This window comes from Falco cherrug, chromosome 19 (genome assembly GCF_023634085.1).
Source record: "Falco cherrug isolate bFalChe1 chromosome 19, bFalChe1.pri, whole genome shotgun sequence".
Classification (NCBI taxonomy): domain Eukaryota; kingdom Metazoa; phylum Chordata; class Aves; order Falconiformes; family Falconidae; genus Falco; species Falco cherrug.
This window is the reverse complement of record NC_073715.1, coordinates 998,301-1,009,675: the sequence shown is the minus strand read 5'-3', so window position 1 is coordinate 1,009,675 and position 11,375 is coordinate 998,301. Positions and strand designations below refer to the sequence as shown.

Here is an 11,375-nt window from a genome sequence, read left to right as displayed (position 1 = left end):
GAGGTGAGACCCTGGTGGGAAGGGATGAAAGGGATCCTGCACCCGTGGAGGAGAGACCTCCCCTCTGGACACTCCGGCTGCAGGGACGCGGCAAGGTCCCTGACACGTGCCGCATGGCTCTTATGTGCTTGTTTCCCCTGTTGTGGGCCCCTCCCTGGGGAAGGTGGCGGATGCTGAGTGCACCCCACGTCCCTGTGGTTCCCTCACGCAAGAGCTGAGGTGCAGACCTCCCCCGTCCATCTGAGGGGGCTCAGGAAAGGCTCCCCGCTGCCAGCAGAAATGGCCCCACCTCGCGTGCTGCTTCTGCCAGCCTGGGGAGCTTTGGTGCCAGGCGAAGGTGGGAGAGCAAACTGCCCCGTGCTCATGCCGACTGCTCCTGGTGCCTCTTTGCAGTGCGCTCCCCCCGTGTCCAGGCAGCTCCCCCAGGATGAAGGAGGCAGGCAGGCAGGAGCCGGCTTCTCCAGCCAAACCCACCTCTACACTCCCATCCTCAGACGACTGCCAGAAAGCGCTGCAGGTGCGTGCCTTGCTGTAGCTGCCGTGCTGCTGGGGACTCGGCAGAAGCCTCTTTGTGCAGAGAGCCAGCCTGAAAGGAGCCCTGGACGTGCGCTCCTTGTCGGCTGTCTGTCACCTCCTTCAGATCTTCCTTGCCCCCTGGGTTGTCACAAAACACTTTCTCCTGGCCCAGGGGCTATGGGAGATGCCCAAGTCCTTTCTCGGCTGTTCACAGTGCAGGGCTTTGGTCGCAGCTGTGTTTGCCAGGAGCCTAGAATGACCCCAGAGCCCCCGATGTGTTAGGGGCAAAGCCCTGCCAACCGACCAGCTGAGGCAAGGGGCGGCAACACGGGTCAGACCCGAAGGACACCCGTTCCAGGCGCTGAGACTAATCCTGCCTTCTGCTGCCTTGCCATCCCCTCCAGGAGGTCTGGCAGCTGCCTGCAGAGTGGGAGCAAGTGAGGCCCAAGTGGCAAGAGCAGCTCGAGCAAGCAAAGGCAGAGTGGGCGGCGTGGGGAGCCTGGTCTGCGGGGAAGGACCGACAGCAACCCCAGGTACGGGCAGCGATTGACACCGCTGAGAGCAGCAGCCACCCTCTCCTTCGGGGCACCCAGGGCGGCAGGTCTCCAGAGCGGGGGAGCAGGACAGACACCCAGCTGCAGGGCAGGGGTTTGCCTGCTCATGCTGGTGAGGGAGAGAGTGGCAGCAGGATGCAAGCGACAAAATCGGCCGTGATAAGAGGCACGCAGTGCTGGGTCTCCCGGCTGCCAGGTCCTGCTGCAGGCTGCTTTCAAGAGGTCCTCTGGGAAACAGCACCTGTGGTTGCCGTCTGCTTTGCTGAGAGCGTCTGCTCCTTGGCAGGCCCTCGGCACTGGAGGCGCTTGGACTCCCCACCCTCCAGCCCAGCCCAGGAGAGAGGCGGTCGAGGAGAGGTGGAGAAAGGCTTCAACCCCTCTCCCAGCCGAGCAGAAGACAGCAGCAACCTCTAGGCCTGGGGGAAACCTGCATTAGGGAGGAAGTAGGCTTTTCCTCCTCCCCTTAAGCTTTGAGTGTTGTTCTGTAGAAGGAAGAGAGTTGCCTTATTGCCCCAGGATGGGGTAGGGGAGCCCGGAGGCAGCGGTGCCTGAGCCTGGGACAGGGTTCTCCAGCCTGGAGGCCAAAGCTGTTGGTGGGACTCTTCCCTCCAGCCTCCTGCCTGGTCCCTGCAGGGGGTAGGGGACCCGTGCTGGGGCAGCAAACACTGCTGTAAAGCCTAAAGGTGTCCCCAGGGGCTGCTCCCAGCTCTGCTGGGATTCACCCACTAGCAAGCAGTTCCTGGTGCAGGAGTGATAAGTGCGTGGAGGAGAACAGGTCTGGGTGTCTAATACCAAGGTCTCCAACATCAGCTGAGCAGCGTTTGTTTTAATGGTTTGGGTTTTTTTTTCTCCCCAGGAGTTTCCATAGTACCCCAAAGCCATTTTCTGTCAGAAAAGGTGCAGGCACGTGCACGAGACACGGGTGTTTCTCTGTGTTGTAACTGGGAGCAAAGGCGGCTTTTCTTTTCGTTCCAGCTCGAAGGGGAGCACAGAGCGTCAGCCCCAGGGAGGCAGCCCTGCTCCCTCGTCCTGGCTGAGTTTCCATTGTGCCCCAAAGCCATTTTCTGTCAGAAAAGGTGCAGGCACGTGCACGAGACACGGGTGTTTCTCTGTGTTGTAACTGGGAGCAAAGGCGGCTTTTCTTTTCGTTCCAGCTGGAAGGGGAGCACAGAGCGTCAGCCCCAGGGAGGCAGCCCTGCTCCCTCGTCCTGGCTGTGGGTGTGAGCCCGTGCACGCTCCACCTCTGGAGGAAAGGCACTGAAGAAGAGCAGCCTGGGAGGGACCTCCCAGAGCCGGCTGGGGAGAGGGCTGGTCACCCCGCGGCCCATGGCGACTGCCGGGAGCAGCTCGGCGTGGCCAGTGGCCTCTGGGCACGGGCCTGCGGGCCTCCCCTGCGTTGCTGTAGGCGGGCACCGGAGCGTCCCCAGGCCTGGGCGCCCTGTGTGGGAGCCATGCGTGGGGACAAGGCCCCGGGCGGTGGCAGCCAGAGCTGCTGCACGCACACAGGACTGAGCTCTGCAGAGGCTGCTGGCACCGGGGGGATGTGGGAGGTGCGGGCTCGGGCCTGCTGGGGCCTCTGTGAGGGGCAAGCAGGGGCTGCCCCACGCCGGGCACAGCCGGGCACAGCCAGTCCCCGCCAGGCTCCACAGCATCCACAGCCAGGGCTTTGTGATGCAGGCGGTGCAGCGTGCCCAGAGGTCATTGTGATGCGGGTCCCCACGGTGACCCCGCGGGTATTTAAGGAGCCAGAGCCCTGGGGTGCCCACTCCCAGGAGAGCCACTCCCTCAGGAGGCAGCATCTCCCCTGGGTGACCATGGCCGGTCGTCGGCAGGCGCCGCCGAAGATGCCCACGCATGAGGAGGCAAACGCCCCCCCCCAGCCCAACAGCAGGCTGCCGGGCCTGCAGAACCGGCGCCAGGTGAGGGACGGGGCAGGAGGGGGAGGCCGGTGGTGGGACGGGGCCACGCGGAGCTGCCTTAGTGCCAGGGCCGGGCTTGCCGCCACTGTGGGGGCCGCTGTGCCAAGGCAGCCGCCTCCAGTCCTTGACTTCTCCTCCTCCTGCCCGCAGATGGGCCACAGGCGGCCGCTGGCAGCGCCGCAGGACAGCCAGGGACAGGCTTCGTCCCCCCATGGGAACAGGCTGCGACGGCTCCCCTGCCCACAGAGCTCGCAGGCCGCTGGGAGCCGACGCGCACAGGTAGGGAGCCCGAGGGAGCCCGGGACAAACGTCTTCCCGAGTCCAGGCGCTGCCGACAGGCAGGCGGGAGCTGCAGGAGGGGACGGGAGGGCCCGGTCACCTAGCAAGCTGAGCCCCCCAAGCCGTGCCTGCAGGCTGCCCGGGCATGCTGGGGATGCTCCCAGGAGTCACTGTGGGCCATGGCCGGAGCAGTGCGCTCCCCAGCCAGCTCTGGGAGCCGAGCGGCAACTCCCTGTGGGGCCGAGTGCTGCCCTGGGGGCTGGCAGGGGAGCCGGCACAGGGGCTCTTCCAGCTGGGACACGGGGGCACGGGCGAAGGGCCGCAGTCACGCAGCCTCTCTCCTCGCCTTCTCTTGCAGACGGACAGCCCGGCGTGCAGGGTGGCAATGCCCTCCATCAGGGTGAGGCGGGAGGAGACAGCCCGTCTGCCAGCAAGGCAGGCAGCAGCACCACAGAAGGTGCACGCAGCTCGGGCACCAGGAGCTGCCAGCACTTGCTGCAAGCTCCTGCCTCTGCCAGCAGCAGCCTCTGCAGCTTCTGCCCAGGGCAGGGGAAAGGCCAGCAGCACTGCAACCAGCAGACACCGACAGCTTGTCCCATCTACTCGGGGCATCCCTGGTGAGCAGGGGAAAGCCACCAGTGCGCAGAGCAGGAGGCATGCCCCACACAGCCCTGCAGCCAATGCCGCAGCTGGGAAGGAGACAAAGAGGTGCCTTTTGAGGAAGGACCCGGACAAGGTTTGCACTGGGAGCCACCGACCCAGCCAGCAGACAGCGGCACAGTGGCATCGGGAACACAGGCTGGGTGCGGCGAAGATGGCAAGAACAGAGGAGGTCCGGGCGGCCCAGAGTGGCAAGGCCTCTGCAGGTCAGCACGTGCGTGACGCACGTAAAAGCACCGGTGCTGCTGGCAGACTTTCTGTGCCAGTTTCCCTGGGCAGGCGGGATGTGGCTTCAGGGCAGCAGGGACAAGTGGAAGAGCGCCACCCCAAAACACAGCTGTCTCTCATAAAGACCAAGTGCAAAGGCAAGTCGCTGCGGGAGCACCAAGAGGCTCTTAAGGAGCATGTGGCCATGCCGTCAGTGAAGACGGAGGATCAGATGGCCACCATCACCACAGCCAGCAGACACCAACAGCTTGACTCATCTACTCGGGGCATCCCTGGTGAGCAGGGGAAAGCCCCCAGTGGGCAGAGCAGGAGCCATGCCCCACGCAGCCCTGCAGCCAATGCCACAGCTGTCTCCCAGCCCACCCGCACCCGCTGCCTGCAGAACCAGCTGCAGCAGGAGATGGCACTGTCCACCCAACCCATCCTGCAGCGGTTCAAGCGCGAGCTGCCTGCCTCCCCCTGCACGGCCCAGCCCGAGGGCTCTCCTGGCCACCAGGGCCATCAGGGGACGCAGAGCTCCTGCTCCTCTGGCAGAAACAGGCCCCACACCTTGGCGGCCCTGCAGGAAAGACCAACAGAAAGCCACAGTGCTGGGCCACAAGCCACGTGCCAGGCTGTGAGAGGTGCTCAGCTCCGGGTGATGGAGCGGGAGGACTTGATGCTGCCTGGCAGCGCATACAGCCATCTCCTGGAGCAGAGCAGACGCCTGCAGCGTCTTCTGAAAGACCTGGAGAGGCAACAGAGTGCCCTTGAGATGGAGAGCCGCCTCCTGGGAAAGGACGGTTCTCCAAGAGCGTGCAAGGAGGCAGGGAGACTGCAGCAGAAGAATGCTCAACTAGCTGCCCTCACCTTGCGGCTGGGAGAGCGAGCCAGGCAGCTGCAGGTGACCATCCATCGCCTGGTCAATGCTCGCGGGCCACTGCCCATCCAGCGCTCCGCTGAGCAACTGTGCCCGCCATTGCTTCCTCAGCCCAGGGGTGGAGAAATGGGAGAGCCCAGCAGAGCTCTGCTGGCACGGGACAAGCGGCACGACTTGGCACAGAAGGCAGCTGAGGGGCTGGAGGCCCGAGCAGCCGCAGATGAAGAGGGATCCTCTGATGTGAGCACCCCCGGGCAAGCTTGTGAGGAGTTGCAGGTGCAGCTCGCCAAGGTGACAAATGAAAACACCCACCTGGCTGAAGAAAACGCTCGCCTGCGTGGGCAGATGGCTTTGACAGAACAGGTTCAGGCTGAAAATGCCAACCTGAAAGGGCAGCTAGCGCGACTGGCAGAGGAGCGAGACTCTGCCATCCAAGCAACCATCTGTCTTTTTACCCAACTGGAAGCGGCCAAGCGCGAGCTGACAGCCATGAGGGACAGGGCAGAAAGGAGTCAACAGCTGGAGAGGGAACATGAGGAGACAAAGCTGGCCCACAGGGAGCACAGAGAACCCCTGCGAGCGTTTCCAGCCCCGCTGAAGGAACTGAGTGATCGGTTTGAGAAGCTAAAGAAATGCTGCCAGCAGCTGTTTCAGGAACTGGAATGGCTGGGAGGAGAAAGATCCAACAGCACCGTTTCCGAGCCGCAGCAGGCTAACCTGGGAGCAGACAAGGAGTCCGTCCTGCTGGAGGCTATGAGAAAACAACCGGCAGAGCTTCGAGCATTCATCGCTCGTTACAGCTATGATCCTTTCGATGGTCCCAACGAGCGGCCTGAGCTGGAGCTTCCGCTAGTTGCTGGACAATACGTTTACATCTTTGGAGACGCGGATGGAGACGGTTGGTACGTGGGAGAGCTGACCGACGGCACAAGGGGATTGATCCCCTCTAATCTCGTTGAGGAAGTTCCAGGTGACGGGCGACCTGATGACACCACAGTCTCCCCAGAGACAAGTGATTGGTGGCAGGGCATAGATGACGTCTGTCCTGTCTTCTCATAGAGCTTCTCATTAAACCTCTTTTAATGACCTCTCTGTGTAATCTCACTCCCTGTCCTGTTTGTCTGTGAGCTGAAGGGACTCTGTGCCTTCAGAAGGGACTCATGTTCCTGAGCATGGGGACCTGCTCAAGGAGGAAAGATAGCAAGAAGTCAGAGTATAATTCTGTGAGCCAAGTGAAAGCTGTTTCTCCTAGATGCGCCCCCGGTGCCCCATGCCCCCCCTCTGCCGTTCCTAGGAGAGCTCCCTTCCGAGCCGTGGCTGGAGCTGTGCTGAGTGATGGCCGAGTGTGCTGTGAGGAGCAGGGGCTGTGCCCGCTGGCTGCCCAGCAGTGAGCCCTGCTCTGCAGCAGGGGCTTCATGGGAACCGTGGGGGCAGGGGCCAATCCACTGCAGACAAGACAATGGCTCATGTGTTCCCAAAGGCTCAGCACCCCACTTCTAGGCAGGGACACCCAGGGCTCACCGTGTGCCCTGGAAGCAGCATAGACCTTGGGTGGACACCCCAGAGAGATGTTTAAAGGGTTCCGACCATGTGAACTTCTTGAAAGAGAGTCAGCTCCTTCCCCAGCCTCACAGACTGCATTGCCCACAGCATCATCGGTTAGGGGAAAGCTGGGACACCTCCTTGCCGAGGACATGTCTGCACAGGAGGACCCACAAGCTCTGCGCCTGAGCCGGCAGCTGAAACCCCTATTGCCAGAGAGCCTGTCTGCAATGCCAATAGCATCTGAGCAAGGCCAGGAGAGAGACAAAGGGACACTCGGGAACTCCTTCCCCTTCCCCAGCCCGGCACACCACCTCCCAGACAGCAGCAGTGCAGGGCAGTCACCCTCAGGCTGTGCTCAGCGAGAAATGGCACCGTGGCAGCAGGAGAGATGCACTTCATCCCTTCTGCTGCTCTGCTGGACCAGGAGCTGTTGAAACACATGGAACCAACAGTCTAAAGGCTGTGCTGGGTGGGAGAGGAGAGCAGAGGTGTGTTGCTCAGGGAAGGCACCTGCACGGCAGACCATGGCCAGGAGGTGCCCCTATCTGCCCTGCATCAGGGTCCCCCTCAGCATCTCCCCCCCTCCCTGCCCAGGGCTCTGCTGCCTGCAGCTGTCCCTGCCAGCAGCTCTTTCTCTGGTCCCAGGGCTCTTCCCTGCCAGCGCTCACAGAGCCCAGCTCAGCCCCTGTGTGCCCAGCTCTGCCCTGCAGCCGCTCTCTGTCTGGCTGCCGCAAGGAACAGCTCCCCCAGAGCCTGAGGGAAAAGGAGAGCTGATGCTGGTTTCATCTGCAGCGTGCTGGGGAGGGAAGGCACTTGCTCAGCTTCCTCATCAACCTCCCTGTGATGCTTTCAGCATCTCAGCCGCTGCTCTGACCTGCACAGCTGAGTTTCCATTGCCACCAAGAAGAGACACAGAAAAGCGGCAGCAGAGATTCAGGCAAGCACAGAGCCAAGCAGGAAAGCCCTGCCGCGAACGTGCTCATGGAAAGTCCCCTTGGAAATGACCTGGAGATGTGAACAGCTCTGATATATGCAGCACCAACACAAAATCAGTCAGACCTTCTCCTGCTGGGGGTCGGCCCTTCCACACATCCTCTGTGCTCTGGCCCTACACAAACCTGCCTGTCTACAGAGCACTGGCTGGGTACAGGTTCCTTGTTTGCAGGTAGAATAATGGTCAGGTGAGACTGAGCCTGGTGGATCCAGCAAAGGCAAAGCTCCTTTTGTCCGTGGGATAGGAGTCACTGAATGCACATAGGAAGACTCAAATAAAACCCTCTGATATTTCAAAGTTACGATTCAGGAGTCTAGGGGACTTGTCCTTATTAAGAATTCCTTTATCATGTATTCCATCGCATTCCCATAGAGTAAAAAACTAAAAACAGAGACTCAAAAAAGTACTTTACCTTTATACTAACCTTGCTTTGTACTTCTTTTTGAAACCACCAATGGAAAATATTCTGGCAGTGAGCTGAATCTGTGAGCAGCCCTGAAGCACACAACAGCCTCTTATTAAGAGATAAGCACTTCCTTGTTTGGGGGTCATTCCTTGAACCCACAGTTTTTCGCCACAGCCGCACGGGAGCCCCCCGGCAGGCTGAGAGCTGCCCCTGGCAGGCGGCAGAGCCCCTGCCCCAGCACACAGCCCCCTGGGCTGCAGGGACCCTGCTGGCAAGGACAGCCCTGGGCACCCCTGCCTGCACAGCCACCTTCACAGCCCTGCAGCCGGCCCTGGCACAAGGCAGCCCACATGCCCTGGCCCTCCCACGCTGCAGCAGGGAAGCCCTGCTCTGCAGCACACTGGCCTCCTCCACAGCAAAAGGCTCCCACACGGTCCCACAGGCTGGGGGGGCCCCAGCTGCTGCAGACCCGGCTAGGAACTGCAGAGGCATTGCCCTGCAGCCACACACTTACCGGCTCCAGGGCTCTGCAGATTTCTCCAGCAGGGAGCTCTCAGCAGCCCCCCACCAAGGGCTGCTTTTGAGCTCTCCCTGCCTCCCTCCTCTGCCCCTCTGGGCTCCCTCCAGGTGTCCCTGGGGCTGCAGGGGAACCTGCTGGGCAGCAGGATGAGGCAATCCCTCACGGGCCTTGCCTCTCCTGGGGGGACACACTTATTTCCAGCAGTGGCAATTCTCTTACTAGAAAAAGTTTTCTGCAGGAGTATCAACTTTTGTTAACCCATTACTAGAGAGGACACCAGGAAGACTGCAGCAAAGGATCTAAATACTCCTTAAGAAACCTGTATCTGTGTCTGCTTTTGGTGGATTTACAGTCAGGAGTTGGTTTTACAGACAGGAGCAGGTTTTACAGAGAGGATGTCTTCAGAGCTTCAGTAAGCCCTGCAGAGCCCATTTCAGCACTTCACTGCACAGTCCGAGGGCTCAAGACTCAGCTCTCCTTTGCCCAGGCCATGTCTCTGCTCTGAAGCAAAGCCTTTGCACCCACGGGCTCGGGGACACTGGGTACCAGGTTGACTGGGAACCAGAAGGACAGACCACCTCCCCTCACTGTGCACTCACCCACAGGCAATCCTCTTGCCTCACAGACCTCACTCTGTTCCACCGGAGGGCAGCAAAAATGCTCTGCTTTTCTGACATCCGAGAATACTCAACAGGAGAGATGGGGGGGAGCTGTGAAAAAAACTAAAGCTCTCTTACAATGCCTTCACCCTTCCCGTTCCTTAGCACTGGCGCTGCAGACGCTGACCAGCCCTTCTGCGTTGGCACTGGTTTCAGAGGACAAAGTTAAACACCAGGACTGGTCCCTGCCCCCACCCACTGCTGCAGAGTGGGGCTGGCTGGTCAAGAGCCCGTGGGCAGATGCCCTGCTCTTCATCACCCACACGGCCAGCACCAAGCAGGGCTGCAGCCACACAGCTGCAGGAAGGTCTCCGAGAAAAGAGAGGGACGTCTGTGTGTGACGGGGGGATGGTCTGTGGGAAATGGCTTTGATTTTGCTTGCAGAAGTCTCCCCTAAATTAGCACTGTCTTTTTCTCCTGTGACAGGACCATATGCCCAGAGGCAGCACATGTCCAACAGCAGCTCCATCACCCAGTTCCTCCTCCTGGCATTGGCAGACACGCGGGAGCTGCAGCTCTTGCACTTCTGGCTCTCCCTGGGCATCTACCTGGCTGCCCTCATGGCCAACGGACTCATCATCACCACCATAGTGTGTGACCACCACCTGCACACCCCCATGTACTTCTTCCTCCTCAACCTCTCTCTCATCGACCTGGGCTCCATCTCCACCACTCTCCCCAAAGCCATGGCCAACTCCCTCTGGGACACCAGGGACATCTCCTACTCAGGATGTGCTGCACAGCTCTTCCTGATTGTCTTTTTCCTTTCAGCGGAGTGTTCTCTCCTCACCGTCATGGCCTATGACCGCTACATGGCCATCTGCCAGCCCCTGCACTACGGGACCCTGCTGGGCAGCAGAGCTTGTGTCCACATGGCAGCAGCTGCCTGGGCCAGTGGGTTTCTCAATGCTGCGCTGCACACGGCCAATACACTGTCACTGCCGCTCTGCCAAGGCAATGCCCTGGGACAGGTCTTCTGTGAAATCCCACAGATCCTCAAGCTCTCCTGCTCACACACCTACCTCAGGGAAGTGGGGCTTATTGTGTCTGGTGCCTCTTTATTCTTTGGCTGTTTTGTTTTCATTGTTCTGTCCTATGTGCAGATCTTCAGGGCTGTGCTGAGGATCCCCTCTGAGCAGGGACGGCACAAAGCCTTTTCCACGTGCCTCCCTCACCTGGCCGTGGTCTCCCTCTTTCTCAGCACTGCCATGTTTGCCCACCTGAAGCCCCCCTCCATCTCCTCCCCATCCCTGGACCTGGTGGTGTCAGTTCTGTACTTGGTGGTGCCTCCAGCAGTGAACCCCCTCATCTACAGCATGAGGAACCAGGAGCTGAAGGACGCACTGAAGAAGCTGATGCAGTCAGGTGTCTCTCAGCAGCACTGAACTGCCTGAATCTCCTCACAAGGCATTTGCAGGTCATCTCTGGAACTTCCTGTGCATTTAGCGCTTTTAATGTCACAATTGTGTTTCTCCTAGAATGTTTGCATGCACTCCACTTTCTCAATAGCATGAACCCAGCCTGCCTGACCAGCCTGGCTTTTGTACGTTTGCATCCAGGATGGTGCAGCTGGACTCCTGTGTCACATCTCTGTAATTTAAGGGGCTTGTGTAGTGGAGACATCTATCAACTTCCCAGGAGAGTAAAGCACCCGTGTAGAGCTCAGCTGTGTGGGTGTGCAAAGTTGGGGCAAATAACAGGGTGGGGGCACGCGGCAGGGTGTCCTGGTGCAAATCCTTGGGTCACGGTGAAGGAAGCAAGGCAGTGATCGGGTGGGACACTGTCACAACGGAGGGAAGACACAGTCACTCAATATGAGTGATCAGCAGACTTCGTTTATTGTCTCTTACAGTCACCTTTTATGCCTTCTTATAATTAGCTCATACATATTACAAAAGTTAAGCTCATTATTGGTTAGTTGCCTAAATACCAAGTCCGCCCCTAGTTTCTCTTCTGTAGTTATCTGTTCCCACCTGCAACATTCTTTTCCCACCGAAATCTTCCTGTTATTGTGTAACAAGGACAGCCAAAGACAGTGTATTTTGCTTTACTTCAGATAAGCTGAGAGCGATGTGCATTTTTGTCCAGCCAGCTGGACTATGTCTATGTGACCCTTTTCAGCTAGCCAGTTATCCACAGGACACAGGGCTCTGCTCAGTGCCATGTTCCCTGGATACCCAGGGGAAGCTGCCCCAGGTGCCCCAAGATGTCCTAAGCATCAGTCGTTTCCTTTGCT

At 59.7% G+C, this 11,375-nt stretch overlaps 2 protein-coding genes across 2 annotated transcripts; both read left to right on the top strand.

The window, feature by feature from the left end:
* The first annotated feature begins 5,447 nt into the window (after positions 1-5,447).
* On the top strand, positions 5,448-6,156 carry LOC129734215 (RIMS-binding protein 2-like). Its single transcript, XM_055696541.1, has one exon. The coding sequence runs from the start codon at positions 5,505-5,507 to the stop codon at positions 6,072-6,074; it is 570 nt and encodes a 189-aa protein (XP_055552516.1). The 5' UTR covers positions 5,448-5,504; the 3' UTR covers positions 6,075-6,156.
* A 3,432-nt stretch (positions 6,157-9,588) lies between these two features.
* Positions 9,589-10,524, top strand: LOC129734261 (olfactory receptor 14C36-like). Its single transcript, XM_055696994.1, has one exon. It carries the CDS (start codon positions 9,589-9,591, stop codon positions 10,522-10,524), a length of 936 nt encoding a protein of 311 aa, XP_055552969.1.
* Positions 10,525-11,375: the final 851 nt, after the last annotated feature.